The sequence below is a fragment of the Stomoxys calcitrans genome, chromosome 1 (assembly GCF_963082655.1).
Source record: "Stomoxys calcitrans chromosome 1, idStoCalc2.1, whole genome shotgun sequence".
In the NCBI taxonomy this organism is placed as follows: Eukaryota; Metazoa; Arthropoda; class Insecta; order Diptera; family Muscidae; genus Stomoxys; species Stomoxys calcitrans.
Window position 1 is genome coordinate 239,476,381 of NC_081552.1, and position 20,359 is coordinate 239,496,739.

At 37.0% G+C, this 20,359-nt stretch overlaps 1 protein-coding gene across 2 annotated transcripts in view; it reads right to left on the reverse strand.

Annotated features, from left to right (window-relative positions):
• Window positions 1-1,646: 1,646 nt before the first annotated feature.
• LOC106090756 (clavesin-1) overlaps window positions 1,647-20,359 on the reverse strand; it is a 32,456-nt gene continuing 13,743 nt past the window's right edge. For both annotated transcript variants that reach the window (XM_059360683.1, XM_013257050.2), the window contains exons 2-3: window positions 3,525-4,264; window positions 1,647-2,362 (exon numbers count right to left, since the gene is read on the reverse strand). In XM_059360683.1, coding sequence (XP_059216666.1) covers window positions 2,108-2,362; window positions 3,525-4,247 — 978 coding nt within the window. In that variant the 5' untranslated portion in view covers window positions 4,248-4,264 and the 3' untranslated portion in view covers window positions 1,647-2,107. The remainder of the gene's footprint in view (window positions 2,363-3,524; window positions 4,265-20,359) is intronic.

Here is a 20,359-nt window from a genome sequence, read left to right on the forward strand (position 1 = left end):
TGACACTTGCTGATACGCGTTCCTCAGTAAGAATCGGAAAGAATCTCTCCGAACCATTTAATTCAAGGTTAAAGGTTTCAGACAAGTAGACAGCCTGATCTCTTTAACATCCTGCTGGAGAAGATTATGCGAGATGCAGATGTGAATAGATATGGCACACTAATCACAAGAGAACACATGCTACTCGCTTATGCCGACGACATCATAGGTCGGTCACCGGAAGTAGTAACTGCAGCCTTTGAAAGAATCGAAAGAGAGTCGGTGAAAATGGGTCTGGCAGTAAATGGAGATAAGACGAAATGGATGGTTTCAACTCCCAAACAGCCTTGTACAACCGAGCAGATAAAGAACAAGGAGAAAGTTGGGAACCACAACTTTGAGACAGTCAGTAATTTTATCTACCTCGGCACCGCCGTAACCGAAACGAATGACACCAGTTTTGAGATTAAGCGAAGAATAATACTGGCAAACAGATGCTACTTTCTCTCAGATACTCCAAGTACTGCCTCATCTGCTTTCACATGTATCCATGATTCAGAACCATATAACAGCACGGGTAGTATCAGTGTCTTGTATAGTGTAATCTTCGTCTGTCTAGAGGTGGCAGTTTAGAAACAAGGCCACCTCTCGACAGACGAAGATTACACTATACAAGACACTGATACTGCCCGTGATGTTATATGGTTCTGAAGCATGGGTACCTGTGAAAGCAAATGAGGCAGTGCTTGGAGTATTTGAGAGAAAGATTCTTCGTAATATATATGGACCAGTTTGCGTTAACGGAGAATATAGGCGACGTATGAACCACGAGCTGTATGAGCAGTTTTGAGATTAAGCGAAAAATAATACTGGCAATCAGATGCTACTTTAGACTAAGTATGCAGTTTAGAAACATGGCCACCTCTCGACAGACGAAGATTACACTATACAAGACACTGATACTGCCCGTGATGTTATATGGTTCTGAAGCATGGGTACTTGTGAAAGCAGATGAGGCAGTGCTTGGAGTATTTGAGAGAAAGATTCTTCGTAATATATATGGACCAGTTTGCGTTAACGGAGAATATAGGCGACGTATGAACCACGAGCTGTATGAGCTGTATGACGACGATAGCATAGTTACACGCATCAAAATACAACGGCTGCTTTGGCTAGGTCATGTTGTCAGAATGGATGAAGAAGCTTCAGCAAAAAAGTTTTTTGAAGGCAAACACGATGGTACACGCAAACCGGGAAGACCAAAAGCCCGATGGAAAGATGAAGTTGTGGGAGACACCTCGAAACTTGGTGTCAGAGATTGAGGCGCTTGGAACGCTATTCTACGTTCGGCTAGTGGAACAAATATTCTGTCGTAGCCAATTAAAGTAAAGTAAGTAAGTAATGCCGAAGTAAGTCATCATTTTCCTGATAAAAATAATACTCGTATCTTTGGAATTTTTCACATTTTTTGTGTGTAACATTAATAAATTTTATTTTGAGAAAATGTTTTATTATTAAATAACTAAACTACATATACACAGATAGATGCAAATAATAATAATCATAATCGTAGTAATAATATATCAATACAAAAATTATAATAATAATAATAAATATAAGAAAACACAAATATGTGTCTGATTTTTTGTCAATAAAAACACAAATCGTTTTAGAATGAAATTTCCTTTAATTAAGGAAATATTCGCAAAAAATAAACTTTCTAAATATCAATAGATGGGATTAATTGGTTATGGGGGAAAAAATGGTGGCCAATACATGCTCAATATTAAGGTAACTACACATAACTTATCACATGCTTGCATAATCATTGTCTTTCTCCACTCTTTCTTTTTCTTCATCTATATATATAAAATCGTAAAACAAAACATGTATAACATAATTTAAACAAAGACAAAATAAGAAAAAAAAAACATTGGAGAAAAACCTAATACTATTCATATACGATATAGAATAATTTTGTGTTTTTTAATACATATACATGGGTATTTAATTTTATTGGTATGTATTTTGTTTTTCACTTGTGAGAAGATTTCTGAAGATTTGTTGTCTGTTCTAAAGCGCTTTTTGCTCGTTTGCATGGAAGCCTGTTTGGTTTGTAAGACAATGCTTAATCCACCTCCAACTTTCTAAAACTACCCACAACGCCGGCATCGATTTCTCCAACATCATTGCCGGCAAAACTGGCAGCATCCTTGGTGATTTCAATGTGCATATCATCCAAAGCCAGAATAGTGGCTCTCTTCTGTTGCAGCTTCAATTTGAATTCCTTGATCATATCGGCCAGGGGCACAGTGCCGCCATATTCTTTGGGTAAAATTGCGGGATCGATTTTACTCTTCAAAGCATCAATGTTTTTGTGGACCTGAAAAACGAGAAAAAGAGTTAATAATTGAAACATGTCACCAAGGGTTTAAAGAGAGATTTTCGTGCATCTTCACTTTATTATACCCTCCATCATAGGATGGGGGTATACTAATTTCGTCATTCTGTTTGTATCTACTCGAAATATTCGTCTAAGTCCCCATAAAGTATATATATTCTTGATCGTCGTAACATTTTATGCCGATCTACCCATGTCCGTCCGTCCGTCCGTCTGTCTGTCGAAAGCATGCTAACTTTCGAAGGAGTAAAGCTAGCCGCTTGAAAATGTTCACAAATACTTCTTATTAGTGTAGGTCGGTTGGGACTGTAAATGGGCCATATCGGTCCGTGTTTTGATATAGCTGCCATATAAAACAATCTTGGGTCTTGACTTCCTGAGCCACTAGAGGGCGCAATTCTTATCCGATTGGAATGAAATTTTGCACGAAGTATTTTGGTATGATATCCAACAACTGTGCCTGGTAACATTCAAATCGGTTCATAACCAGATATAGCTGTCATATAAACCGATCTGGGGTCTGATCCCATAATACGTCATGAAATTTTGCATAACCTGATATAGCTGTCATATAAACCGATCTAGGGACTTGACTTCTTGAGCTACTAAAGAGCACAATTATTATACGAATTGGCTGAAATTTTGCATGACGTATTTTATTATGACTTTCAACAAGTGTGCCAAATAAGGTTCAAATCGATACATAACCTGATATAGCTGCCACATATACCAATCTGCGATCTTGATTTCTTGAGCCTCTAGAGGTCGCAATTATTATCGGATTTGCTTGAAATTTTGTTCGACATTTCCTCTCATGGCCATCAACATACATGTTTAATATGGTCTGAATCGGTCGATAGCCTGATACAGCTTCCCTATAAATCGATCTCTCTATTATACTTCTTAAGCCCCCAAAGGGCGCAATTCTTGTTCGAATTGGCTGACATTTTACACAGGTCTCCAACATATATTTTAATTGTGGTCCGAACTGGACCATATCTTCATATCGCTCTAATAACAGAGCAAATCTTCTCTTTTATCTCATTTTGCCGGGAAAGGAACTCGACAAATGCTATCCATAGTGAAGGGTATATAAGATTCGGCCCGGCCGAACTTAGCACGCTTTTACTTGTTTTCCACTTACAATTATTCTCTTTTTCAGCTTATCCGTCAACATGGATACCGCCAAATCTATGATTCTGTTGGCATAGTGGGGAATATTAATGAAATGTGTCTCCTTGTGACGCATGGGTGTTGAATTCTGTATACACTTGAGAATACTTCTCAAATCGGTCAGCGACCAGAGACTTACGAAACCCATATGCATGCCACTTTCATCATTAACATGCACATAGCCGGCCACCTGAGACTCTTCATCGTCCAACAAGGCTTCACAGATCAATGAATGTATGCGAGCCATTTGCACTGACGTATAGGTGTAGGGATCAAATTTCGAGGCCACCGATAAAATAATCTGACGACCATTCTCATCACGCTGGGGCAGGGGTACCAGATAACCATTGTCAAATATTTCACTCATGGCCGGATCTTCAATGTCCAACTTGGAGAACCATTGGGGAAACAATTGGCGTATGGTTAAATAACGCTCCAACATTTCACAGGCTGCTGGTACGGAGAATTTCTTGGTGCGCAAGAAACGCAAAAGGAAAATGGTATCGGTGCGACATTTCTTAATGTGAGGGTGTTTGGCAATCCATTCGCGGAATTGGGCCACTGCTTGTTTGCGAATATTCTCATCCTCATGAAGTTCCTCTTTGGCAACGGCCTTCAGCTCGGGATTCAAAGTGCAGACATAGGGATCAAAATCTTCGCCATCCTTGGGGCCAGAGAGATTGGGTTGTTGCATAAGCTCGGTTTCCAACACTGCAAAGAACAAAGAATAAAAAAAAACAAATTTAATAAATTTTTATAACAATATTAAAAGAAAACCAAATTAATTATTTGAAACCGTTTTCAATCTTAGATACACATATATATTTTTGTATACCCTCCACCATAGGATGGGGGTATACTAATTTCGTCATTCTGTTTGTAACACCTCTAAATATGCGCCTGAGACCCCATAAAGTATATATATTCTTGATCGTCATGTCATTTTAAGTCGATCTAGCCATGTCCGTGCGTCTGTCCGTCCGTCCGTGCGTCAGTCCTTGCATCCGTCCGTGCGTCCGTCCGTGCGTCCGTCCCTGCGTCCGTCCGTGCGTCCGTCCATCCCTCCGTCCGTCCGTCCGTCCATCCGTCCGTCCATCCATCCGTCCGTCCGTCTGTCTGTCGAAAGCACGCTAACTTCCGAAGGAGTAAAGCTAGCCGCTTATAATTTCGCACAAATACTTTTTGTTAGTGTAGGTCGGTTGGGATTGTTAATGGGCCAATTCGGCCCATGTTTTGATATAGCTGCCATATAAACCGATCTTGGGTCTTCACTTCCTGAGTTCTAGAGGGCGCAATTCCCGTCCGATTTGACTGAAATTTTGCACGTGGTGTTTTGGTATAACTTCCAACAACTGCGCCAACTATGGTTCTAATCGGTCCATGTTTTGATATAGCTGCCAAAGAAACCGATCTTGGGTCCTAACTTCTTCAGCCTCTAGAGGGCGCAATTCTCATCCGATTTGGCTGAAAGTTTGCACGTAGTGTTTTGGTATCACGTCCAACAAATGTGTTAAGTATTTTTCAAATCGATTCATAATCTGGTATAGCTGCCATATAAACCGATCTTGGATCTTGACTCCTTGAGCCAATAGAGCGCGCCATTCTCATCCGATTTGGCTGAAATATTGAATGAGGTGTTTTGTTATGACTTCCCATAAGTGTGCTAAGTATGGCGTAAAACAGAGCATAACCTGATATAGCTGCCATATAAACGGATCTAGGATCTTGACATCTTGAGCATCTAGAGGGCGCAATTCTCATCCGATTTGGCAGAAATTTTGTACAACGGCTCTCATGACGGCTTCAACATGCGAGTCTAATATGGTCCGAATCGAACAATAGCTTGATACAGCTCCCATATTAACCTATCTCCCGTTTTTGCTTCTTTAGCCCCTACAAGGCGCAATTCTAATCCGAATGAACTGAAATATTACACAATGACTTGTGCAATGTTCAGCATTTATTTATGGTCCGAATCGGACTATAATTTGATATGACTCCAATAGCATAACTGTTTTTATTGAATATTCTTTGTTTGCCTAAAATGAGATACCGCACATAGAACTCGACAAATGCGATCCATGGTGGGGGGTATATAAGATTCGGTCTGGCCAAACTTAGCACGCTCTTACTTGTTTTCAACTCATCTTGAACCTTGAAATATGATTTATGATTCTTTTACCCTCAGGCTAAGACACCTTCATTGAGTAAAGTAAAAAAAAAAAAAAAAAACACGCCACATTTTTGCCCTTTACTGTTTTTGTGAATGTCATGCCAGAGATGCGTTTTTGTGACCTTCTTCCGTTTCTAAGTTAATGGTTAACCTAATTTTTATGAATTAATAATTTTTTTCTTTTTTTTCAATTTGCTCCAATGATTTGAAGTTCATCATTGTTGATGAAGATGATGATGATGGCAAGTTTTGAACCATTTCTGTATCATCATCAAACATCAACCCACACACTAATCAACCCAAAAATCATTTCTAAGCTAGCGATTCATTTTAAGTCAATAAACTTGTTATTTGTATTGACAGCAGGCATTCAAAATTCATTTTTGGTTAATGGCCAATAAAAAAGCATATCAAAAATTCCATTTCAGCCTTGGTGGTGAGTTTCTTATATGGTCTTTCGATACTCATCAGTATTCATTGTAGCACGTGATTTCCAATAATTGTTGTGAATCGAATAGCAACAATAAGTGAAAAGGAGACTGTAGACTTATTAAAGAGCAAAAAAATGTAATAAGTTAAAACGTGCTAAGTTCGACCAGGCCCAAGCTGGGGAACCAACCACCATCGTTTCTGCTGAAAATTTTCACAAATCAACTCAGTTCAAGGACATATGTGTACAAATCTCATGGCAGCCGGTTGTACGTACCGGATTGACCCGATGAAGTCCTTCATCAGCAAGGGCTGCCGTCACATTATACAAAACACTGCTACAACAACAACATAGCTGTACTTTTCATACCACATTTCGATGAAATCAAGCAAATCTTGAAGTTTCTAGGGGTCTTAGGCGGGAGACGGATTTATATGGGAGCTATGTATATCAGCTTATAAACCGATTTGGACAATATTTAAACATTTATGTTGAAAATCATTACAAAACACTAAGAGCAAATTTTCGGCCAAACCGGGGGACGGGTTTATATGGGAGGATATAGCTGGCATATATACCGATCTCTCGATTTTAGGTTTTGGACCCATAAAAGGCGCATTAATTGTCCGATCTCGCCGAAATTCGGCACAGCGAGTTGTGTTAGGCTCTTCGATATTTTTCTGAAACTTGGTCCAAATCGGTCCAGATTTGGATATAGCTGCCATATAGACCGATCTCTCGATAGGCCCATAAAAGGCGCATTTATTGTCCGATTTTGCCAAAATTTGGGACAGTGAGTCGTGTTAGTCCCTTTGACATCCTTCGTCAATTTGGCCCCGATCGGTCCAGATTTGGATATAGCTGCCATATAGACTGATCTCTCGTTTTATGGGTTTGGCCCATAAAAGGCGCATTTATTGTCCGATATCGCCGATATTTGGGACAGTGAATTAAGTTAAGCCCTTCGACATTCTTCCTTAATTTGGCTTAGATAGGTCCAGATTTGCATATAGCTGCCATATAGACCGATCTCTCGATTTCGCCGAAATTTGGCACAGTGAGTTGTGTTAGGCTCTTCGAAATTCCCCTGCAACTTTGCCCAAATCGGACCAGATTTGGATATAGCTGCCATATAGACCGATATCTCTATTTAAAGTCTTGGCCCTACAAAAGGCACTTATATAATCCGATTTCGCTGAAATTTGACACAATGACATATATTAGGCTTTTCGACATCCGTGTCGTATATGGTATAGACCGATCTATATATTTGGATATGGCTACCAAAAAGACCAATATTTTCTTGTACAAAATTGATTAATGACTTGTACTTATTAGACCACTCAATGTCTGTGTCAAATTTGGGCCAAATCGGACCATATTTCCATATAGCTGCTATGGGGGCATAAATAAGGCATTTTTCACCGGATTATGATTAAAGGGGGTTGACATATATACCCTAGGTGATGGGTATCCAAAGTTCGGCCCGGCCAAACTTGAAGCTTTTTTACTTGTTTTAAATAACTTTACATTTAAATAATGTTGCGATGTTCGCGTGCTTGTCCATCAGCCTTTACGACTGCTCATCAATTAAAACATATTTCTTTCTAAATGGTAAAAACCATTTTAAATCTTATAATTTAATACGAAAGCCTTCAAACTTGATTTCTTCCTATATATTTAAAAATTCAAAACAAAACAAAAAATGGGTGGAAAATGTATCTCATTCATCATTTAAAGCGAAACATTTTAAAAACAAACAAAACGGTCGTCAAGAGCTCGCCTGGAGAATACGATGAGCAAAACAGAAATCAAATCAAGGTTAATAGACTACAAAATTATGCCAAATTATAGGAGAATGCTGTGCATAAATTAGCATTGTTTAAGCTGAAACAAAGAAAAAAAAACCCATGGCAAATGCCGAAACCAAATTTAATAAATGGCAAAGTAGTTAAATGCAAATAAAAAAAAGTGAAACTAAAGACAAAAATATCTATATAAACCATCAATCTAATCGGAGCAATTAAAGTGATCATAAGACAGTAAAGGAGATCACCATATGGTCATACATACTACATACAATGATGGTTATGTACAAGCGGCAGCTTGTACAAATGCTTTGACCTAAATACGAGTACGTTTACCGCACCGGAGCTCTGATTCTGTAATCAAACAGCAGAAAGCAAAATAAAAAAAAAAACCAAACGACCTTCACACTTCATCATACAGCATCATTGTTGTTTGAGTTTTTCCGATTCGTCTTATAAAATTTTTGGTTTTACTTTTTGTTCCCATTTTTCTCTTAGCTACATTTGAGCTCGTTTTTATTTTTCTTGTTGAGGGAATCTCCTCCATTAATAGCCATTTCCAGTTTCTGTGCATGCGATAGGAGGTGGCAAACAAATACAATACCCAAAAACAATTCCAACCACACTCAGAAGGCAATACATTTTCATGCCAAATTAGCTTTATAATCCAGTACTAAGGTAATAACAGAAAAATAAAAAAAATGTTACATCATGACCCAAAAGAGTCTTGACACATTACCAGCTGCCTGCTTTTGAGGAATGAAACGAGTCTTCCAAAGCCAAAAATCAACAAAAAAACATTCACATTAGTCATAAGTATGTGCGAGAGTATGTTAGTCTGTGGTGTATGGTGCGTCTGCGCAAACGCAATTGACTGACACTATTGTATTCCCTGCCAGAGGCAAAGGCAATACCATATTCACTCACTCATTGGTTGCTCGCAATGCACTAATCAGTCTCAAAACAAGTTTTGGAAGTCCAACTCCTGAGTGTGGAGATTTTAAAATTTTGTATGCCCCTCATGCCAGTGTTCCCCATTTTATTGACTTTATTTTGATTTTATGGTTGCCCAAAAAGTAATTGCGGATTTTTCATATAGTCGGCGTTGGCAAATTTTTTCACAGCTTGTGACTCTGTAATTGCATTCTTTCTTTTGTCAGTTATCAGCTGTAACTTTTAGCTTGCTTTAGAAAAAAAATGTAAAAAAGTATATTTGATTAAAGTTCATTTTAAATTTTATTAAAAATGCATTTATTTTCTTTTAAAAAATCCGCAATTACTTTTTGGGCAACCCAATATTTAAATATAGGATTTTTTCTTCTCAATTTAATAACAAGCTTTACAATGGGACCCACTTTAATTATCAGCTTATAAATTGACGTTAAGAAATTGTAGCTTCCTCAATTCCTCCAAACTGATGATTACAAACTGGCTGCAAACTATAATTTTCGAATTAAAATATTTTTAATTTGCAGCGTCTTATATTTTAATTCGATATAGGAAACGATAGGAAACGGAAAGCCATAGGTGGTAAATTTAAATAATTATGGATTTATAAGTTACAGATGTCAAATTTATAGAGTTGATGACTATAGATCACTTGTGAAGATTACACTTAAATTCACTTCTAAAGATCTGGCAACAAACTTAAAAGGGATCTTAGCAAATAAGAGCGTGCTAAGTTCGGCCGGGCCGAATCTTATATACCCTCCACCATGGATCGCATTTGTCGAGTTCTTTGCGCGGTATCTCGTTTTACTCAAACAAAGAATAAGGGATAAGAATTGTTATGCCACTGGAGATATATCAAGTTATAGTCCGATTCAGACCATAAGTGAATTGAATGTTGAAGACCATAGTAGAAGTCATTGGGTAATATTTCACTCCAATCGGATGCAGCTTGTAGGAACTCAAGAAGCATAATCGGGAGATCAATTTATATGGGAGCTGTATCAGGCTAAAGATTGATTAGGACCATATTGAAAACGTAAGTTGAAGGTCAGAGGAGAAGCCGTTGTACAAAATTTCTTCCAAATCGGATGAGAATTGCGCCTTCTAGAGGCTTAAGAACTCAAGATCCCAGATCGGTTTATATGACAGCTATATCAGGTTATATACCGATTTGAACCATATTTATTACAGTTGTTAGAAGTCATAACAAAACATATCATGGAAATTTTCAGCCAAATCTGATGAAAATTGCGCCCTCTAGCGGCCTGAGATGTCGAGATCCAAGATCAGTTTATATGGCAGCTATACCAGCTTGTAAACCGATTTCGACCATACTTCGCACTGTTGTTGCAAGTCATAACGAAATACTTCATGCAATATTTCAGCCTAATAGGATAAGAATTGCGCCCTCTAGAGGCTCCAAAAGTCAAGATCCCAGATCGGTTTATATGGCAGCTATATCAGGTAATGAAGCGATTTGAAGCATGCTTCGCACCGTTGTTTGGAAGTGATACAAAACACCACGTACAAAATTTCAGCCTAGTAGGATAAGAATTGCGCCCTCTAGAGGCTCAAAAAGTCAAGATCCCAGTTCGGTTTATATGACAGTTATATCAGGTATAAAGCGATTTGAAGCATACATAGTTGTTTGGAAGTGGAACAAAACACCACGTACAAAATTTCAGCCTAATAGAATAAGAATTGCGCCCTCTAGAGGCTTAAGAAGTCAAGATCCCAGATCGGTTTATATTACAGCCATATCAGGTTTTATACCGATTTGAACCATATTAATCGCAGTTGTTGAAAGTCATAAAAAAACATATCATGGAAATTTTCAGCCAAATCGGATAAGAATTGCGCCCTCTAGTGGCTCAAGAAGTCAAGACCCAAGATCGGTTTATATGGCAGCTATACCAAGTTATGAACCGATTTGAACCAAACTTAAAACAGTTGTTAGAAGTCATAACAAAATATTTCATGCAAAATTTCAGCCAAATCAGATGAGAATTGCGCCCTCTAGTGGATCAATAAGTCAAGACCCAAGATCGGCTTACAGCTATATCAGGTATTAAACCGATTTGAACCAAACTCAGCACAGTTGTTGGAAGTGATACCAAAACATCACGTGCAAACTTTCAGCCAAATCGGATAAGAATTGCGCCCTCTAAAAGCTCAAGAAGTCAAGACCCAAGATCGGTTTATATGACAGCTATATCAAAACATGGACCGATATGGCCCATTTACAATCCCAACTGACCTACACTAATAAGAAGTATTTGTGCAAAATTTCAAGAGCCTGGCTTTACTCCTTGGAAAGTAAGGGTGCTTTCGACAGACGGACGGACGGACAGACGGACGGACGGACTTAAAATGTCATGACGATCAAGAATACATATACTTTATGAGGTCTTAGACGCATATTTCGAGGTGTTAGAAACGGAATGACGTAATTAGTATACCCCCATCCTATGGTGGAGGGTATAGTTATGGAGAAAATTTAAAAATTTAAGTAAATCTTTTTTGAAACTTATGTCAAATCGAAAAAGAATAGCGTCATTTAGAAGCTCGAGAAGTCTAATCGAGAGATGCGTGTATATAGCAGCTATATCAGGTTATGAACCGATTTAGATCATACTTGACACAGTTGTTGGAAGTCCCAACAAAACACTACGTTCAAAATTTCAGCAAATTCGTAAAAGAATTACGTTCTCTGGAAGTTCAAGAAGCCAAGGCGCAATATCGCTTTACATGGCAACTATATAAAAAACATGGACCAATTTGACCCATATACAATCGCCACAGAAATGCTCAACTATACAGAAATGCTCAACTATGACCTACGGTAATAGGAAGTATTTCTGCAAAATTTCAAGCGCCTAGCTTTACTCCTTCGAATGTAAGAGTGCTTTTGACAGACAGACACTCCCCCATTACCCCAAAAACACCATCCAAAATCAAAATTGGACCGATTAGGACAATTTTGATATCAAATAAAAGGTATTGAAGAGTAGAATACGAATATGGTATTGAAAATTGGCCCCAAGTATCCAGGAAGTCGCCCTAACCCCAAAACTTCCAAAAGCTAACAAATTGAACGTCCATTTCAATATGGGGCTCAAATGAAAGGCATTCGGTTGCAGACTACGAATCTGGCTTACAAAATCAGATCGAAGTAAAGGGGTTCACCCCATCCCCCAAAAGCTTCCCAAATGGTCATATGACCCATCATGACTAAATGAGGCTCGGTTTGTTTGTTTGTTCCATAGTATCAAAAACGACTGTACCGATTTTCTTAAAATTTTCACAGATTGTGTGGGTTTTTGTAGAAGGAAACATAGGTTATATAATTTTTAGATGTCAGATGGTGGCGACACTCCCACTTACCGCCACCCAAAACCAAAAGTGGACTGATAGACACAATATGGGTATCAAATGAATGGCATTGGAAATAAGAAAACAAATATTGTATTAAATTTTGGGTCTAGGTACCCAGCGGCCGCTCCAACCCCAAAACTCCTATATGGAACTCAAATGTACTCAAAGTTGTCGACAGTAGATTACGTTCAAGTCTAGGTCGAATAGGTTAATTGGCACAATATGGCAATATGGGATTTAAATGAACGGCATTTGAGAGTAGAAAACGAATTTGATATCCAATTCTGTAGCCAAGTGTTTGTGGGTTTGCCCTAAATCACCCCCTAAACTGAACTGAACACAAACCAACGGTATTTGAGAGTTAAAAACGAACTTGATATCTATTTTCAGGGCAATGTGCCTATGGCCGCCCCAGCCCCAAAACACTCTCCAAATGGTTTACACTTACCAACCTTACCAATATGGGGCTTAAATTAAAGGGATTTGGGAGTGGAGCACGAATTTGATATCCATATTTGAGTCGAAATGTCTCCCCTAAAAAGCACTTCTCATTACCGTTTATATATACTACATAAAAATCAATTTGTGTTTGTTTGTATGTTTGTGTGTTCCTTATAGATTCAGAAACGGCTGAACCGATTTTCTTGAAATTTTCACAGATGGTGGATAATGATCCCGTGGTGAAAATATGGGTGGTGATGGGTGGTGCGATTAAATCGAAATTTTGTGTGCTCTCATATAGTACCTTAAAGATAAAAATTTGGAATCCAAATTTCGGATGGGGTACCTAAGGGGACCGCCCCATCCTAAAACCTACCAGACATATATTTACACCAATAACGACAATGTGGGACTCAAATGAAAGATATTTAGGATAAGACAACGTATCTTATATTCAATTGTCGGACCAAGTGTTAGGGGTCCCAACCCCCAAAACACCCCAAATCGGACAAATTTATGATCATAGCAATATGGGGCTCAAATGAAAGGTCTTTGAAAATAAAGAACGAATTTGATATAAATATTCGTGAAAAGTGTGTATGGGGCCACCCCATAACACCACCCAAATAGGAAGTATTTGCTGAATAGAACACGAATCTGATATATATTTTCAAAGCCAAGTCACTGAGTGGCCCCATCCCCCAAAACACCCCCCAAACCGGTCATGTTTGCCGACTATGGAAATATGGGGCTCAAATTAATGGTATTTGGGAGTAGACCATAAGTCTGATATCAATATTCGGGACCAACTGTCTAGGGGACGACCCACCACCATAACAACCCTGGGGATCTACCCTTTTCAAAAAATGCCCCACAAACCGCAATTTTTACTGACCATCGCAATATGGGGCTCAAATAAAGGTATTTGGGAGTAGAATACGTATTTGATATCCAAATTTAGGACCATGTACTTAGGGCAAAAAAAATTTCGACCATGCCAATATGTGGCTCAAATGAAAGGTATTTGAGATTAGAAAACGAATTTGATAACTTATTTTGGGGTCATGTGTTTGGGGGACTCCTGTAAACTCCTCTTAAGCCAATGGCAATATGGGGTTTAAATAAATGGTATTTGAGAGAAGAGCACGATGCTGATATTTTTTCAGGGCCAAGTATCTGGGGGACCACCTCTCCCCCGAAAACACCACTAAATCAGACATCATGAGAATATCGGGCTGAAATGAAGTATTTTAAGAATGAAGTACACCTTATATCCAAATTTAAATTCGTAGACCAATAAAGATCATATGGGATTCAGATAAAGGCACTTATATTGTTAAACTGTTAGTCAAGCGATATACTATTTTCGTAGCATGGTATTTCATTAAAAGCTTTTTAATTGTCGAAAATAAATATTCCAAGGGAACTTTTGTTCCATATAAGGTAAAAGAAGGCGCAGCGGAGCGGGCCCGGGTCAGCTAGTAGTTAAATAAACTACAATTTGATAACAATACTGTAATTTCTTTTATAAATGCCGAAATTATTTTCAATGCTATACCGATAGATCAAACACAATTAATCTTTTAACCATTTCCTAAAATCAAACCACAAACTGCTCTAGCCAACTTCGAACTATTTAGAGCGGAATTTCCGCTACTTGACCCTCTGCACATGGTACTGGCCCTGACTATAGTATCGAAAGACATATTTATCATTTCCTCTTTGTTTCGCCAAAAATTTACTTGAGCGAAATTTCATAATACACCAAAGAAATTATGGGGTTTTTGCACTTTTATCAATACATTGATATAACCAGTTTTCAAGGTGTCATTATCATATTCTTAACAATTCATTAGCTATACTAGTGAGAATTCTCATAATTAATTCCACTTTCCAAAAAGCATTCGAAAACTGCATGATGAAATACAGATGTTTTTAGTTAGACTCAAATCAAACATGATGAAATCTTGGCATTATCTACCTGATTTATAATACAATAACGAGACAAAGTATTTTTCCAAACATTTTTCCCAGCTGATTATTTTATTATTTGTTTAAAATGAACTCAAAGTCAAAGAGAATATGAAATCTCCAGTTAGCAAAAATTCAGTATTTATTTGATCTGTCCATCTGACAGGATAAATTACCAAATGTCTAAATATTTACCATTAACGTAAATAAATATTTGTTCCATATGCCTCTTATGGCTGGTCAATAGATTTATTAAAATTCAAATAAATGTTTACCTCAGGAACATGTGCAAAATTTCTATACCCTATAGTCAAACAAAATGTCATTTAAGCTGAAGAAAGATTTATGTATAGAAACAAAGAAAAACGCTTACTCCGGGCAAGTTGTAACTTTTCATAATTTAACTCTTTTGAAAAATTACAGCTTGCGTAAAAATAAACAAAACAAAGTATTGAATTTTATATAAATGAAAGGCTTGACGCCCCCATAACTCACAGTTTAGCATGTTAGTCAATGACGCTGAACATCAGAGTTTTGAAGAGAACATAAAAAAATTTAAGCAATGGATAAGTTTAGCATGTTAGTCTATGACGCTGCACATCAGAGGTTTGAAGTGAACATAAAAAAATTTAAGCGATGGGTATTCCCTCCTAGTGCTTCGACCATTTAAAACTTCTCTACGAAGTGGTAAGCCTCAGCGTTACGCATTTCAGATTTGGCTGTAAAACTGCAGTTTTTATAAATATAACAAAAGTCTACCAGCTGTTCCTTAATAGGATTTTTTCAGTTAACTTAAAATTTTGGCTAAATATTTTATCAACTTTAGCTCAAGTGTAAACATCCTATTAAGACCTTCAGAATATTTTCTACATTTCCTTGATTATAAATTTACTCAAGCCGCAAATATAATTTCAAGTAGCTTTATATTTTTTTCTTTAATGTGTGTTATATCAGATCGTCTTCATTGTTATGCAAAGTAATAAGATATGATGTAATAAAAAATTATTGCTTTTCAATAACTGACTTCTTTTTTTATTATAACATGACATGTCTATACAACGTCCTCATATAAATAAACGACTGACTGACTGCAATGACCATTACAATATACCATGACAACAACAACAACAACAACAACAATGATAGCAACCAAAATAATAAACAAAAAGTGTACGAAAAACACCATTCAATGGTCATACCCAAGGTTGATATGAATGAATTTAAAGAAATGCTCAACTATAACAAACAAAAGACTTAAGCAACAAACTCGATTTATTTCATTTGCAATGATGGTCAACAAAGACTTAAGCAACGAACCTTATGCCAGGCAATCAGAGATGGGGTTGCCATAAGTAGCCACTCAAGCAACTATTGAAAGAGAGAGAGAGAGAGAGCGCGCGAGAGAGGAAAAGCGAATCAGCGCATTTAGTGTGGTGAGTTGTAAGTAAAGTTGCTTATATGAATTCAAAAAATCACCAATTATTGATGTTGTATTGTGCATTGTGTTATGATTTTGACAAATTTTATTAATCTGTGAGTAACATGTACAAGTCTCATGCATGCATAATGATTTCTATATGACAAATTAAGTGATTTATCGCATAAAACTCAACAGATGACAAGTATTAATATGCCAGGGAATTGTAATAATAAAAAATAATTAAATAAAACAACAAACGAAAAGGTATTAATTATATGTTGATATGAGTATGTATTTCCTAATATGCTGTGGCTGTTATAAAATGCAAATCATTAATCTTATCACAGAAAAGCAAATATTTTCCATTTAAAATATTTTAAAGCATAAAATAAACGTTACTACAGTATTTTTGTTGTATGCATTATCAAATGCTTAAAAAACAGAATACTTGTAGGAAGCTTCTTTTACAATACCATAAATTGCACAAATAAATGGAAGACTTCACTAAACTCATGACTTGTGTAATTTCTAAAACAAAAAATTACACAGCTGCAGTTGCAAAATAATTGCATATTGCAAAATTGATTCTTGCAATGTCATCAATAATTAAGACATTCTAATTACAAAAACAACCGTATGATATTTACAAAACTATTTATTATAGAATAAGTCACTAGTCATTTTTAAAGAATCATTTGATTTAATAAGTAATAGAAACACTTTATCAATAAAATTGAATCACAACAAAAATTCAAAAAAAAAAACCAACAAAATGAAATAAAAGCAAGTAAGGGAAGACAAATAGTCAGGCGTTGCTGAATATAAAATCCTGAAAGTATAAATTGGGTGATGTCTTTATATGAACGCTATGTTTAAATCTGGAGTATTTTCGGCAGAGATGTTCACATACGCAAGAAAACAAAAAAAATTGCACATTTTGCCCATGAACATTCCACTAAGGAACAGGGGCAAACTTCTCACATATCAATGAGTGCAGTCCGATTCAAGTTTATGGTCAATGATAAGGGGCCTCCTTTTTATAGCCGAGTCCGAACGGCGTGCCGCAGTGCGACACCTCTTTGAAGAGAAGGTTTTTTATGGCATAGTACCTCACAAATGTTGTCAGCATTAGGAGGGGAAACCACCGCTGAAAATTTTTTTTCTGATGATCTCGCTAGGATTCGAACCCAGACGTACAGCATCATATTCGAACATGCTAACGTCTGCGCTTCGGTGATCTCCATAAGAAAAAAGTCCGTACAAAAATCATGCATATCCTTGTACCATTATTGTGACTACGGCTCTATTAGTGATAATTGGGTGATTATTGGAGCTATTTCGAAATCCCAGTTTATTTTTATATAGTACGTGGAGTATTACAATGGAAAGAAAAATTAATTTGTACCAAGTAGCATGAGGGTGGCCAACATTTTTTGCTACTACAGCCTTATAAGAGAAAATCGGGTAATATATATATATATATATTTATATATGGGAACTATATATATATTTATATATGGGAACTAAATCTAAATCTGAACTGTTTTTTTTTTTTTTCAAAAATCAAAATTCAAAAATCTTCATCTATAGACCATAAAAATGCCAGAGACAAATTTAAAAGTCTTCGGAGGAAAATTGCGATTTGTACATTGATCTTAAACTAACATGGCTAGACAGATGGATATGGCTAGACCAAATCAAATTATGATTCTAAGTCAATCGGTGCACTTAGCAATGGGTTTATATATCTTTGTTTTGGGTATTTTAAATAAAATAAATAAATTATAATGCCTAGTAAAAGCATGATATATTTGGCCGGGCCGAATCTTTTTTATGCACCACCATGCATTGAATTTGTTTTTCAACTCTCGCTTTCTCTCTCTTTAAAGGCAGAAACTAAAAAATGACAAACGATATGTCAAGCAATAATTCCCATACACTTTTTTTACAGTGAGCGTAAAAATAAAGTGTAGATAAGCATTTGCTCTAAAAAAAGTTTTCGTACTAGCTTTTAAATTTACGATTTTATTTAACTTATAATTTTTATCAAAAGATCTCAAAAAGATTTCAGTTCACCACTTAAACCTAAAAACCAACAAATTCTTAATTTTGATGCTTACTGTATATTTGGATTAGAATTTCTTCCTGCATGTTTTAGAAATTGGATATATGGGAGCCGGAACGTAGTCAGGGGGGCTATCGAGACCGAGATTTTTCAAAACTTCAAAATTATTGATCCCTCATAAATTTGGTTTCTGTAACAAAATAATCCCCAACAGATAGCCAATGGAAAACCACACATCAATAAAAAATACACTTTCCTTTTCCTCTTTAAATTGAAGGTAAACGGAGTGGCTATAATAAAACAAGTAAAAAGGCGTTAAGTTCGGCCGGGCCGAACTTTGGATACCCACCACCTCGCGTATATATACAAACCACCTTTCGTCATAATCCGGTATAAAATGCATAATGTTTGCCCCCATAGCTGCCTTATCGAAACATGGTCCGATATGGACCAATTTCGACACGGATATTAAGAGGTTTAATAAGTACAATTCATTGTTCAATTTTGTAGAACAAAATATTGGTCTTTTTGAAAGCCATATCCAAATATTGACCAAACTAAACCATATACGACTAGGTTGTCGAAAAACCTAACATAAGTCAATGTGTCAAATTTCAGCGAAAACGAAGCCTTTTAAGGAGCCAAGACTTTATATCGAGAGATCGGTTTATATGGCAGCTATATTAAAATCTGAACCCATCTGGGCCATATTGAAGAAGGCTGACGAAGGGCCTAACACAACTCACAGTCTCAAATGTCGGCAAAATCGGACAATAAAAGTGCCTTTTATGGACCCAAAACATTATATCGAGAGATCGGTCCATATGGCAGCTACATCCAAATCTGGACCGATCTGGGCAAAATTGCAGAATGTTGTCGAAGTATCTAACACAACTCACTGTCCCAAATTTCGGCGAAATCGGGCAATAAATGCGCCTTTATGGGCCCAAGACCATAAATTGAGAGATCGGTCTATATGACAGCTATATCCAAATCTGCACCGATCTGGGTCACATTGCAGAAAAATGTCTAGGGGCCTGACACAACTCACTGTCCCAAATTTTGGTGACATCGGATAATAAATGCGCCCTTTATGGACCCAAAACCTTAAATCATGAGATCGGTCTATATGGCAGCTATATCCAAATCTGGACCGATCTGGGCCAAATTGAAGAAGGATATCGAAAGGCGTAACACAACTCACTGTCCCAAATTTCATCAAAATTGGATAATAAATGTGGCTTTTATGGCCTTAGACCCTAAATCGGAGGATCGAAATATATGGTAGCTATAACCAAATCTGGACCGATCTAAGCCAAATTAAAGAAGTATATTGTAGGGCCTAACACAACACACTGCCCAAAATTTTAGCAAAATCGGACAGTAAATGCGCCTTTTATTGGACCGAAACCTTAAATCTAGAGATTGGTCAACATGGCAGCTATATCCAAATCTGGACCAATCTGGGCCAAATTTAAGAAGAATATTAAAGGGCCTAACACAACTCTCTGTCCCAAATTTCGGTGACATCGGATAATAAATGTGGCTTTTATGGGCCTAAGACCCTAAATCGGAGGATCGGTCTATATGGCAGCTATAACCAAATCTGGACCGGTCTGTGCCGAATTGTCGAAGGGCCTTACACAACTCACTGTCCTAAACTTCAGCAAAATCGGATAATAAATGTGGCTTTTATGGGCCTGAGACCCTAAATCGGCCGATCGGTCTATATGGGGGCTATATGAACATATAGTCCGATTTAGCCCATCTTCGAAGTTAAACTGCTTATGGATAAAAAAAGAATCTGTGCAAAGTTTCAGCTCAATAACTCTATTTTTAAAGACTGTAGCGTGATTCCAACAGACAGACGGACGGACATGGCTAGATCGTCTTAGATTTTTACTCTGATCAAGAATATATATACCTTAAAGGGTCGGAAATGGATATTTCGATGTGTTGCAAACGGAATGACGAAATGAATATACCCCCATCCTTCGGTGGTGGGTATAAAAATGATTGAAATTTTTGAAAATTTCAATTAATTTTTTATTTGATCCAATTAACAAAGATTGAAATTTTTTGAAAAATTTCTATATTCGATACACAGAGGTTTACCTCGTGGAACTTGAACTTGAGGTGAGTTTTTGGGCATCCGTATTTAAAAAAAGTCCG